The 11,198-nt window shown below is 39.4% G+C and overlaps 1 protein-coding gene across 1 annotated transcript; it reads right to left on the bottom strand.

The window, feature by feature from the left end:
* On the bottom strand, positions 1-8,607 carry MFSD9 (major facilitator superfamily domain containing 9). The gene is made up of 5 exons (XM_009638935.2): positions 8,461-8,607; positions 7,174-7,217; positions 5,752-5,881; positions 4,266-4,475; positions 1-3,715 (listed from the first exon to the last, which is right to left on the bottom strand). Exons 1-5 carry the CDS (start codon positions 8,528-8,530, stop codon positions 2,925-2,927), a joined length of 1,245 nt encoding a protein of 414 aa, XP_009637230.1. The 5' UTR covers positions 8,531-8,607; the 3' UTR covers positions 1-2,924.
* Between the last annotated feature and the right edge of the window lie 2,591 nt (positions 8,608-11,198).

Here is an 11,198-nt window from a genome sequence, read left to right as displayed (position 1 = left end):
CTGTATACACAGCCTCTTCAACATCAGCTGATCGTAACAGTCAGAAAAGCAGTCACTGTTAAAAAAGTGAAAATTTCAAAAGGTAAAAAGCAAAAAAACCCCCAACAACCCAAAACCAAACTGTGCCTACAAGCCCAAGAAAACCAACCCAAAACTAAAGTAACAGCAAGCAAGAGACAAATCTTAATTTGCAGGTAGAAATTTTTCTTTAGTCCATATTCAGATCTGTTTTGTTACAGTCTTCAGATACCACAATTGGATTCAAGAAACTGCTGAGTAATTCAGTAAAGTCCACTAGACTGAAGCCAAAAATAGCTGCAACTGCTCCTCCCTCAACTTAAAAGGGGGAGTCGCATCTCCTCATCTCCAGGGATGTCATTTACTCATCACTCCCTGAACTTGCATGGTTATGGCAACTGAGAGACAACACAGGGGATCCAAACACGGCCCCCAGGCACTAGAAACAGTACCTTTAGGCACTCCATCTCTAAACTGGTAAGTTCTCTTTTTTCTTTTATTTCTTCTTTTTCATTCACTGTCAAGCCACTTCTTGGTTGAACCCTTGGGTCCTGTGCCTTTTATGTGAAAAGCAAGCAGATTCAAATGATCATTGTAAGGAACAGCTTGAAGAAAAAGATAAAACATCTGTACTTCGTATTGACTTGAACACCTCTATTTTGTGCTATAGTTTCAGCTACAGAGGGGAAAAACACAGCAATGAAATGATAGATGTGGAATGTCACACATTTTATTTCTATTCCTTAAAAGAAAAGAAAAAAACAAAACCAAAAAAATAGGGCAACTTTTCTGTAACAGCCTTTACAAAGAAGAAGTGTTTCTGCAGCACTTCAGAAATCATTGTGGCCTACAAGTAAAAAAACTTTTCTTCTGTAACATCAGTTGCAACATGTCCCTGAGACCGCAGCTGTCCACAGATTTCTCAATTCAATGATTTAATTTCATTTTTTTTTCAAAATAAACAAGGAGTATTTGCTGATTGTGGAAAGCACATTTTTCACTTATGTATAAACAAAAACAGTGAAGTTTTGATGTTTTTATAAGCAGAAAAGCAATATTCAGGCAGCTGTATACGTTAATATAAACTGAATTTTATGGTGTTGACAGAATCCAGCTTCAATCAGTGCAGCAACTTAGAAGGGTAAATGTTATCTGTTACCTCATATAACCAACAAGTATAACTACTAAAATTTTCATGTATATTATTTTTTGAGGTTTTTTTTCCCTACTTTTTTTTCCTTCACCTCTTGCTACAGTTGCAAAACAGAAGTCCCTGACTTACAGAAGGGTGGTTTTAGGTAAAAAACCTAAAAATAATCTTTAAAAGATGGAAAGAAAGCAAATAGGAAACTTAGGACATGAATGTTTTGGGGCATCTACCAAGCAAGACAAGAGGAGATAAGACACTTGAAAACCCCTCAAGTTTCTAGAGACAAATTAAACTCAGATAATTACAGTATGAACTCTGACGATAGGTAGTGAAATCACAGAAGGAGTAAGACACACACTCATTATGTCAATACATAAAATTAAAACAACTCAGAGTTCTATATGTATCCCCATGGTGCTGCCACTGGAATCACTAAGGTTTCAACAAGGACTTACATGATAGCAGGCACTGGAAAAAGTAAAGGAGAAAAAGAAATGCAAAACACCATCTGGGATTCTCCTAAAGCAGCAACACCACATGGGTGTGTTCAAGGAGGTAACTAAATTGTTTTTAATAAAAAAAAAAAAACCAAACCCAATTATTATACATAGGTGACTGTGTACTTTCATCCAGTAATACTAGGAAAAGCATATGGAACTTTATCAGTGCAAAATACATTTTTTTGTACGTTTCAAATGAAATGCAAACAGTGGTGACTGGCAAGTAATATGAGCTTGAACAGTAAATAGCAGAGGAGAGTGCTACAACTCTCAGTATAGCTCTGAGAGTAACCTCTCATTAGTTAAGTAGCGCAGGCAAATGAAGACTAAAATACCAAGACAAGAGCTTTTCTCATCACTGAAATGTCACTTATGCCTCCAGAGACGAGAGAATGCATTAATTCAGATCTGTGAACTACTGCTAGTTGCTCCAGCACACCTTTGCAGTCATTCAAAAGAATTAAGAAGCAAATTTATTCTTAAAATGAAGTTAGAAAAAACTGCACAGGAAATATTAATATAATTTATGACAAAGTTGCTCAGGAGAAGTTACTACTAAACAGAAACCACCAGATCAAGTTTCAATAAAGCTTACATTCAGTCTCAGTTTCAAGTCTGAATGACCCCGTCTTATTCTATAATTATCCATTTTAGGCCTTCTAATACACGAAGTTAGCATATACCCGGTTCTGTTACCTGGGAAAGACCAGGAATCAGCAGGGGTCGGATGGCTACCCCAAGGTGCCTAATCATGCTGTTCAGCAAGTTTTGTAGACAAAGTATGCTTAACAAAATCACATAAGCAAACACTCTGTTAATTAAGCTACTGTCACAGCAGACAAATGGCAGCAGACCACAGCCTAAGAAATTTAGGCTGATGAGCTATATTGCAAGTTCTCCTTCCGATTAAATAATAAAAATTCACCTCTGATTAAATAATAAGAATTAATTTCTGTCTTTTAGCAATCTATCAAACACCACTTCAAATGTGAGCTACAAGCAGGATTTGTGTATTTCGTATCACTTTTTTTTCCCCCTCCAAAAAGGTTAAAAATCCGTAAAAAAATCCCAGCCAGTACAATACAGCAACACCTGTCCCTCTCACAAGTATTCTAGTGGTACCAGTTAGAACAACGTCTCTCTAGAGTTAACATCCCTGCAGCATTGTTACTACTGTACAAGTCTGGCAGGTGTAAGCATCACGCCAGGTTGAGGTGCTTTGCCTCTCCTGTAAGATATGCAATCCAAATTTGCAGCTATTGATTTTTTAACTTAACATTTCCATGGCTACAGTATTTTTGTTTGTTTGCATTCATGATCAGAATAGCTACTAAAGCTAGTCCAACGCCTAGACTCGGAGGGCCACAAGGACTGAACTCCTGAGCAATTCCAGAAAGGAGCGGGGCAATTATACGTCCCACTGATGTCACAGACTGTCCAACGCCTAGGAGCGTACCGCTGGCCTCATTCCCACCAATGGTCAATTCAAGATCAATGATACAAGTACGACCTATAGTAGTTGAAAAGGCTAAGAATGTGGAAGACAAAATGACCATCCATATGCTCGGTGCTGATGCATACAGGAGAATCAACGTGCAGGTAAGAGTGCTGGAGTGCAACAGAATTCTGTAAGTGTTGTGCTGATAGAGTCTCGTTATTGGTCCAAGCAGACAACCAGCCAGGACTCCAAGCGCACTGCTATAGCTCATTAGGTATCCAGCGAACAAGGGTTTCATCCCAAATCTCTCCTCCAAGGCCAGACTAAAGTTACTATAGTACAGCAGTATAGCAACTGACATCAGCAACCGCACTAAAAATATATCCCACAGATCAGAGCACGCAATTCCTTTAATCCTCTTCAGCACTGTTGCAACTTGGATCCACGAAGACCGGAAAAGACTATCGCTTGCCATAGCTCCATTAGTTGCTGATTTCAAGTGGAGGTCACGATTTGCTTTTTCTGAGCAAGTGTCTGTTCCTTTGTTGCCTTGTTGATGTTCTCTATTGCCAGTGCTTCCTTCACTCCAGGGTAACATCCAGACAAGACCTATACAGATCAAGAAATTAGTTGATTTCATTCAACTGCATTAACTTTAAGTGGAAGACATTAGTCTGATTGTTAGAGTTTACTTAGCATAAAGATCAAAATTCAAAAAAGGACTTTAACAATCGTTTCACTTTCAAAAAATTACAAAGATTAAGTCTAGTGTTATTCACAGTATCAGTTCAATTTTAAATGTGGTGAAAGTAAGGAAGGAACACACTGTGGTGATGCATTTGCAACATATAAACAAATCTAAAGGCTAAAGCCAAAATTCTGATTTCTAGTCTTCATCTTTGGGCATGTGAAAAATTCCCATTCCTGTGTCTGAATGCAACAGTGATACATACAGCATGAAGGAGAAGCATCTGGAGGTTAACTGTTTCAAAATTACTGCCCTTCCACATGGGTTCAAATTCAAAGGCTAGTATCAGTATACAAAACATGTATGCCACAGATGATACGCACACATGGATTCAAGGTATTACAAATGGCATAAAAGCACAAAAGTGACGAATGAAGGGACCCAAGATGCAAAATATGACATACAACTTACCAGCATTCAGAACGAAGATAGAGGCACAGATGAAAGATGTTTGATAAAAGCCACCTTCCAACTCGGTAAGGTAGCCACCAACGACAGGCCCCAGAATGAAGCCCACGCTAGAAGCTGCATTGAAGCGCCCCATTACTAAGGGGCGGTCTCTCTCAGAAACCAAGTCAGAAAGCAGAGCTTTAGAGATGGAGAGTGTGTGTTTGAAAATACCTGCAACATAACATAAACAAGATAATAAACATGTATTGCTCAGTACAAAGGATGTAAAATGACAGAAGCTATCTGTAATATCCATGTTCAAAATCTATTTTTAAGATTCCATAAACCACAAATTCCTCAATGCTAGAGTCATGCAGCATGCTGGGCCATGACCATCATCCTGGCTGTTCAAGGATTTGGACTTAGGAATCAAAATTTTTCATGCATCTGTGTTGAAGGAGTGCTCCTGCAGCCCTGGTGAAAGAAGTAGTAACTCAGCTGAGTGCTGGAGCACACTAGGAATAAAATAGCTGCTAAAATAGGAAATCGTGGGTGGGTAATAGTGCAGTAGGAACGGCCTGTCTGTTTAGGAACATTACTCTGTACCAACTTTGATGAGCATGGAGATTTCCAGGATTGTAACATACCAAATTCACATGAGACACTGGTGGGTGGCAAAAGGAGAGCACAGAAGGGTAAGCGTGCTGCAGGAATATTAATAATGCAATCTTTTATGCTCCTTCCCTCTGACTAGGGCAATGTTGTCACAGTCACAGTGCTGTTAGCATTAAAAAGTATTACCTCTGCTAAGTAATCAAATATTGACCAAATAATTCATTAACAAATTGTCTTTAAATTAAGAAACAATATGAACGGTTCCTAAATCAAGACTATAGGCCATAAAAATGCCCTTTAGTAGATGTGTTCACAGTAACAGCAATGCTTATTATAACAGAATATATGTGAAAGCTGTTCAGCTATTATAAGAACTCTGATATGAACCCTGGCACAAACTTAGCTTCAGTGCTGCAAATGTACATGCTTTTGCATAAGATAAATACTCTGTTGAAGAAGCAACCTAAAATTTCAGCCAAATTTTGCAGTATCAGTTTCAGGTATATTTTCAGCATGAGAAAAAACAATAATGCACATACCATTCCATTCTGCATTGCAAGTGCAGGCCAAGATTTCCAGCAGTGATCTGGTGTATCGTGTACCTGTTATGACTAACCTTACAACAGCCTCTTTCAAGAAATCACTGCTCCTATTCTCATAAAATTCAACCACTCAAGGTGGCATAAAAGTTGTGACAGTTTTTGGGTATTCATTTCAAATTATTTTCAGAAAAAAGTCATGGGAATATTTGATTCACAGAGATTTTTCCATTACTAGGGTTCAGTTGGTGCTGCTGGATGATGATGCTTCACATGCCACGGTATCCCCAGTAGTAATTCTCAAGCTGAGACTACAGGGAATTTAAACTGCAAAGTGCCAAGTGTTTACTCACCTACAGGGACTCTAGAAATGGCAAACAGGAACACAGTGGTGGACGTTCCAAGAAGGAAGTAACCTAGTGCACTGAGAAGAATACAAGCAAGCAGGGAATACCGTCTTCCTACTATATCACTCCAGCAGCCCTTTTATAAAGCAAAAAATAAGATTAGCTTTTCATAACATTTAACTATGTACAGTGAACAATCAGCACTTCTAAATTAAATTGAGACAAGAGATCAAAGGACTGTCAATGATAGCTTAATAAGCTTATTACACAACATTCCTAAGTGCTCAAAATCTGGAAGCGATGAGCAGACTTCTGCCCTGATGGCAGTACACCTGCTGAAACTATCATTCTATTTAATGTCATGCACGCAGCTTTTTTAAAAATAACTTCTCTCTTTTAAAAATACAATCCTGCAGTAAACACCATGAAATATTAGTAGTAGGGCCCCTCTGAAAATGTTATCGCAACTGACCACAAATATTTCCTTGCAACAACGGTCTCTCTGTACTAGAAGCTTGTTGAGCATCCTAAAAGGAATAATCTTAGCTATGAGGAGTTTGTCATCCAAGTCTAGATGTGTAGGAAGTATTTATGAGAAGGGCAAACAGTAAATTTGCATGTAGCATGCTTCTAAATCAGCCTGATTCCAAACAGAAAGCTTTTTAAGAAAGTAGGCAATAGTCTTGCAGTTCAAAGAAAATGCCCCAAGATTACAGAAGCAAATTATCCCAGGTGGCCTGCATAACAAACAAAACTCTGAAACAGTTTTTCCTCAGGAGATGCTCAAAATCTGCTCTTTTTAAAGCTAGGATGTACCAGGGTAATATTAAAGGTACTTCTGATTAAATACAAGTATCTAAAGTATTGATAGGTAAAGCATACATTTGAGAGGTTTGGCCTTGATGTTTAGTCTTTGCGCTCTTGCTTGGATTAGGATGTAAAAAAATCAAAAGCTAATAGAAAACAAAACCAACCAAAGCACAGAGGTATAATGCATGAATTTAAGCCATACAGCAAGTTACAGGGCCCCACTCACTGAGCAGGCAAAGCAAACTCTGGGTAACAGGCTTATGAAGAGCTGACTTTTTGGACAGGCTACTGCACTGAAGACAACTGCTTTACCAGCACCAACACTGAAAAGAACCCTGTGTGACCGAGACGTGCTCAGTAATGTACGACTGGGCCCAAATCTGGATTCCAGTTTTTGTCTGAGGACTGTATTCTGTTTAGTTCTGAAAAACTTGATAACCCCCTTGAAATTGAATATTTTCCACACAAACTAAAAACTGGATCCACCAACCAAAAATGCTTATATGAACACTATAAACATTTTAAAATTTTCAAGAAACGCTATTATTAACCTCATCCTTTTCCCCCTAAAATCCACAGAAATACCAGCATAATTGGGAATGCAGCGTTAGAACTCACCACAAATGTGCTGGAAAATAGTTGCAGTATACCATAGAGAGACCCTAAAACAAACAAGTGAAATACAAATGTTAAAAAATAAACCGATTTTTTTTTTTTAAATTAAAACAGTACAAAAATTTTAAATAAGAAAACAAGAGAGAAACTCTGGTAATAACTTATGAGAAGAATAGGAAGAGGGAGCAAGGCAAAACAAGGGTGGAGTTTAGCACATAACCAAGGAAACAGTTTCTGCTGAAAACTCTCACAACTATGTAATGAAGAAGTATGTTGCTTTCTGTGGTGTATTAAACAAAACAGATTTTGGCATTTATAATTGCTTTTTCAGAATCAGGAGAGAATTTCATTACTGGGAGACACTAAGTACTTTCCATTTGGCACTTGAACATGTTACAAGGCACCACAGAAGCCCTGAAGAAACCACAGACCTTACTCTTTCATTCTAGAGGCCAAGAGTTTAGCAGCAGTTAGTAACAGAAGAGAAGCAGCAAAGAGAAGCAGAGAGAAAATATCCACCAGCATCTTTCATTTATACACTCCAAAACTCAGTTCCTTTTAAAGTTAAAAAAGCAGACTATTGAAAACATATTTTTGACTAATTGCTGCTTAAAATAATACTCTGACAAGTCAGAGCAGCACCAGAATTATTTCATTAAAAGTGCTAAATTTTATCCAAAATAAAAAAGGTAATAAAAAAACTGAGTAACAGAGCCCATGTCAACCACACGTAGCTATTAAGAATATCATACTTGTATCATTACAAACCATAAACAGTACCATAAGATACAAATAAGAACTTTAGAATCACAGAACTTCACCTTACCACTTCATTTTTAGGATAAAATTCAAACCTTCAGAATTTCTTTGTAAACACTCCTTAAAGACAATAAATGTTTTGCCAAAAGATAGCTGCAAGGAATTGAGTCAGACTGGGAGCAATCACAGGCTTTGGAAAGCTCAGGAGAACTGGCTGCAGAAGTACTCTTTGCAAAGCCTGCAAATAACAACAAAACTAAAAGCAACACCTCTGGCTCCCAAAGTTGCTGAGCTGTGAATTCTTGGATGCTGGAAAAGCATTTTTTTGGCTACTATCAGTATGCAAGTTTGGGCAGGTCTTTGGGTCTAACGCAGTGTGGCTGCCCTTACGGTTTTACTTGGAAATTGGCCTTATTTTTTATTATGCTACTAGCAAGGAGGAATTATGTTACAATGTCCAGTTTGCAGTAAGGCATAATTCAGTTCACATTATCGTATTCTTTGGTAAATTAGTCAAGTACTGCCACTCACCTATTATTCCAGCAACTGTATGACTTGCTCCTAGAGATTTGATATGAAGGTTCATTAAAGGAACAACCATGCTCACACCAAATAAATCCTGAAAGGCAGCAGGAAAAGTTTTAATAACTGATCACTTCTACAAAGATCATGGCAACCTGGCTTAATAACAGTCAATATTTAAAAAAAAAAAAAAATAATTATCTCCATTTCAATACAAGATTAAAAGAAAAATTTTCATGCCCAATGTGGTATGTTGCAACCTCTACAATGTATCCAGAATGTACAAAATTACAAAACACAAACTGAAAGATAAAGAACTGCCTCACAGAAGAGTTAAACTATGAAAACATCAATCCTCACTCCCCCTCCGGATATAATCAGTCTGAAGAAATATAATTAAACATTAAATATTCCTTTAATAATATATTAAACTTTATCTGTTTAACAAGAAAAGTACTTGGCACCAATACTTCCATCACCTAAAAATACTTTTTACTTGTGCAAAGAGAGCATATCTGGAAAATCAACAGTATTTTAACTCTCAGCCACAATGCAGAAGAAGTTATGGTAGACCCAAACCTACCTACAGACTGCCTTTGTGTATAACTTAAGAAATGTAGTGAAAAGACAGAAACATGAAAAAAAAAAACCAAACCAAAAGAAAGAAAAAAGCAAAGCATAAGTGAAAAATGTTTTGTAAGAGGAGGGCAAAGGACACTGCCCATCCTGAACAGTACAAGGATCTCCTACTCATTCCTTTTGATTTCTTTATCTTTTGTTAAGCTAACCACATTGACCCAGTAGTTCTTTCACTAGTACTATCTGGCACAGCATACAGCACCCTAGATCAGAGCAGAACCTTACAGAAGGCCTACTGGAGCAAGATCGCCCTTTTATCAGTGACTGTTTGAGCTGAACTAGACTACCCCTTCACAGTATGCCCACACCCTGAATAACTGTAACAATACGTATCACTAAGTAAATTCTCACAGTCTGTCATTAAGTGCCTTTTGATGGTTGAAATTGAGACTTACGAGGTTAGAAGCATTATTAAATACATTAGCATGAGCAAACAGAGCACACGACTTATGAACGTCTTCAACAACACAATCTTAGGTGTCATCTGCAAACCTGAAAAGAGGTTCAATGACCTTGTCCAGGACATCAATCAAGACATTAAAAGGGACAACTCTCAGAATATGCCCTGGCAGTACTGGACTTGTCATAGGCGTGTAGGTAAAGCAAGACCCATCAACAACTATGCTAGTTATTTCTCATTTCACCTACAATTTCTTAAGGCGAACAGTAACTACACTGTATTCGCTTAGTTACACGAAGCTTGCATCACAGGCGACAGCGCTTTATTATGATATTTCACCACCCTCTACACCCTCCCAATGGACCCCCACTTCCTGGCTGATTTCAGTGTGTACTCCAGCTCGGCATCAGCAAGCTATTGTAGGGTTGGAGAACCATGGTGTTTGAAAGCGAGCTAAGAAGCAAAGCTTGTTCTAACACACCTTTGCCTGGAGTATTTGCTCCAGGACCCAAACCAACTAGACTGTTTCTATCGTGCACAAATCTAAAGGTAGGTAAGAGAACATACCTACATTTCACAGTGCAAATTTGTACTCATTTTTTATTCGTTTTCCAAGTTATCCCTTTTAATTTTAAATTAATTAAAATCGCATTTCCCTGAGGCTCACGAATCACTACAGAATACAAACCTTCTCTAAAGCCTATACACTATGTCCTTTCAGTAAGGATTTTTTTTTTTTTTTAGAAAAAACATAGGTTTTTGGTGTGGGGGTTTGGGGTTTTGTTGTTGTTTCTTTTGGGTTTGGGGGTTTTTTTTGTTGGTTTGGGGGGGAGGTAGGTTTGTTTGGTATTTCAAGGAACAGCTGTCTGATAAGCTGCATCTGGGAAGGTTGAACCCCATGCACCAGTACAGGCTGGGGGCTGACCTGCTAGAAAGCAGCTCTGCTGAGAAGGACCTGGGAGTCCTGGTGGATGACAAGCTCACCATGAGCCAGCAGTGTGCCCTTGTTGCCAAGAAGGCCAATGGTATCCTGGGGTGCATTAAAAGGAGTGTGGCCAGCAGGTCGAGGGAGGTTATCCTCCCCCTCTACTCTGCCCTGGTGAGACCCCACCTGGAGTACTGTGTCCAGCTCTGGGCTCCCCAGTTCAAGAAAGACGAGGAACTCCTAGAAAGAGTCCAGTCAGTGGTGCCCAGCGACAGGACAAGGGGCAATGGGCACAAACTGAGACATAAGAGGTTTCAGCTGAATATGAGGAAGAACTTCTTTACTTTGAGGTGACGGAGCACTGGAACAGGCTGCCCAGGGAGGTTGTGGAGTCTCCTTCTCTGGAGATATTCAAAGCCCGCTTGGATGAAGTCCTGTGTAACATGCTCTAGGTGAGCCTGCTTTAGCAGGGGGGTTGGACTGGATGATCTCCCGAGGTCCCTTCCAACCTCTGCCAGTCTGTAATTCTGTGGTACGGCAAGGCCTATCTGTAAGGGCGCTGCGCTGCCCCGCTGCACCCAGGGGTGCCTCCCACACCTTCCCATCACACTGCGCGGCTGCCGGCACAGCTGAAAGCAACGCGGCCGCTACCAACCTTCCAACTCCCAAAAAGGCAGCGAATGTGCCTCAAAACCCACCGGCCTTGTCTACAGCGCATCGGGGGTGCCCGCTACAAGCCGGGGCCGGTGGGCGCCCCCGGGACACAGCCGGGCAGCGGCAGAG

Source organism: Egretta garzetta, unplaced genomic scaffold (genome assembly GCF_000687185.1).
Source record: "Egretta garzetta isolate BGI_Z169 unplaced genomic scaffold, ASM68718v1 scaffold5, whole genome shotgun sequence".
Taxonomy (NCBI): Eukaryota; Metazoa; Chordata; class Aves; order Pelecaniformes; family Ardeidae; genus Egretta; species Egretta garzetta.
This window is presented reverse-complemented; position numbering and strand designations above follow the sequence as displayed.

Bases quoted from the DNA above. Each gene is read 5' to 3' on its own strand.
- MFSD9 (XM_009638935.2), bottom strand. From the start codon at position 8,530: ATGGTTGTTCCTTTAATGAACCTTCATATCAAATCTCTAGGAGCAAGT. The intron at 4,476-5,751 runs GTGAGTAAACAC...GTTATGTTGCAG, and splicing joins CATTTCTAGAGTCCCTGTAG to GTATTTTCAAACACACACTC. The intron at 3,716-4,265 runs GTAAGTTGTATG...TGATCTGTATAG, and splicing joins TATCTTCGTTCTGAATGCTG to GTCTTGTCTGGATGTTACCC.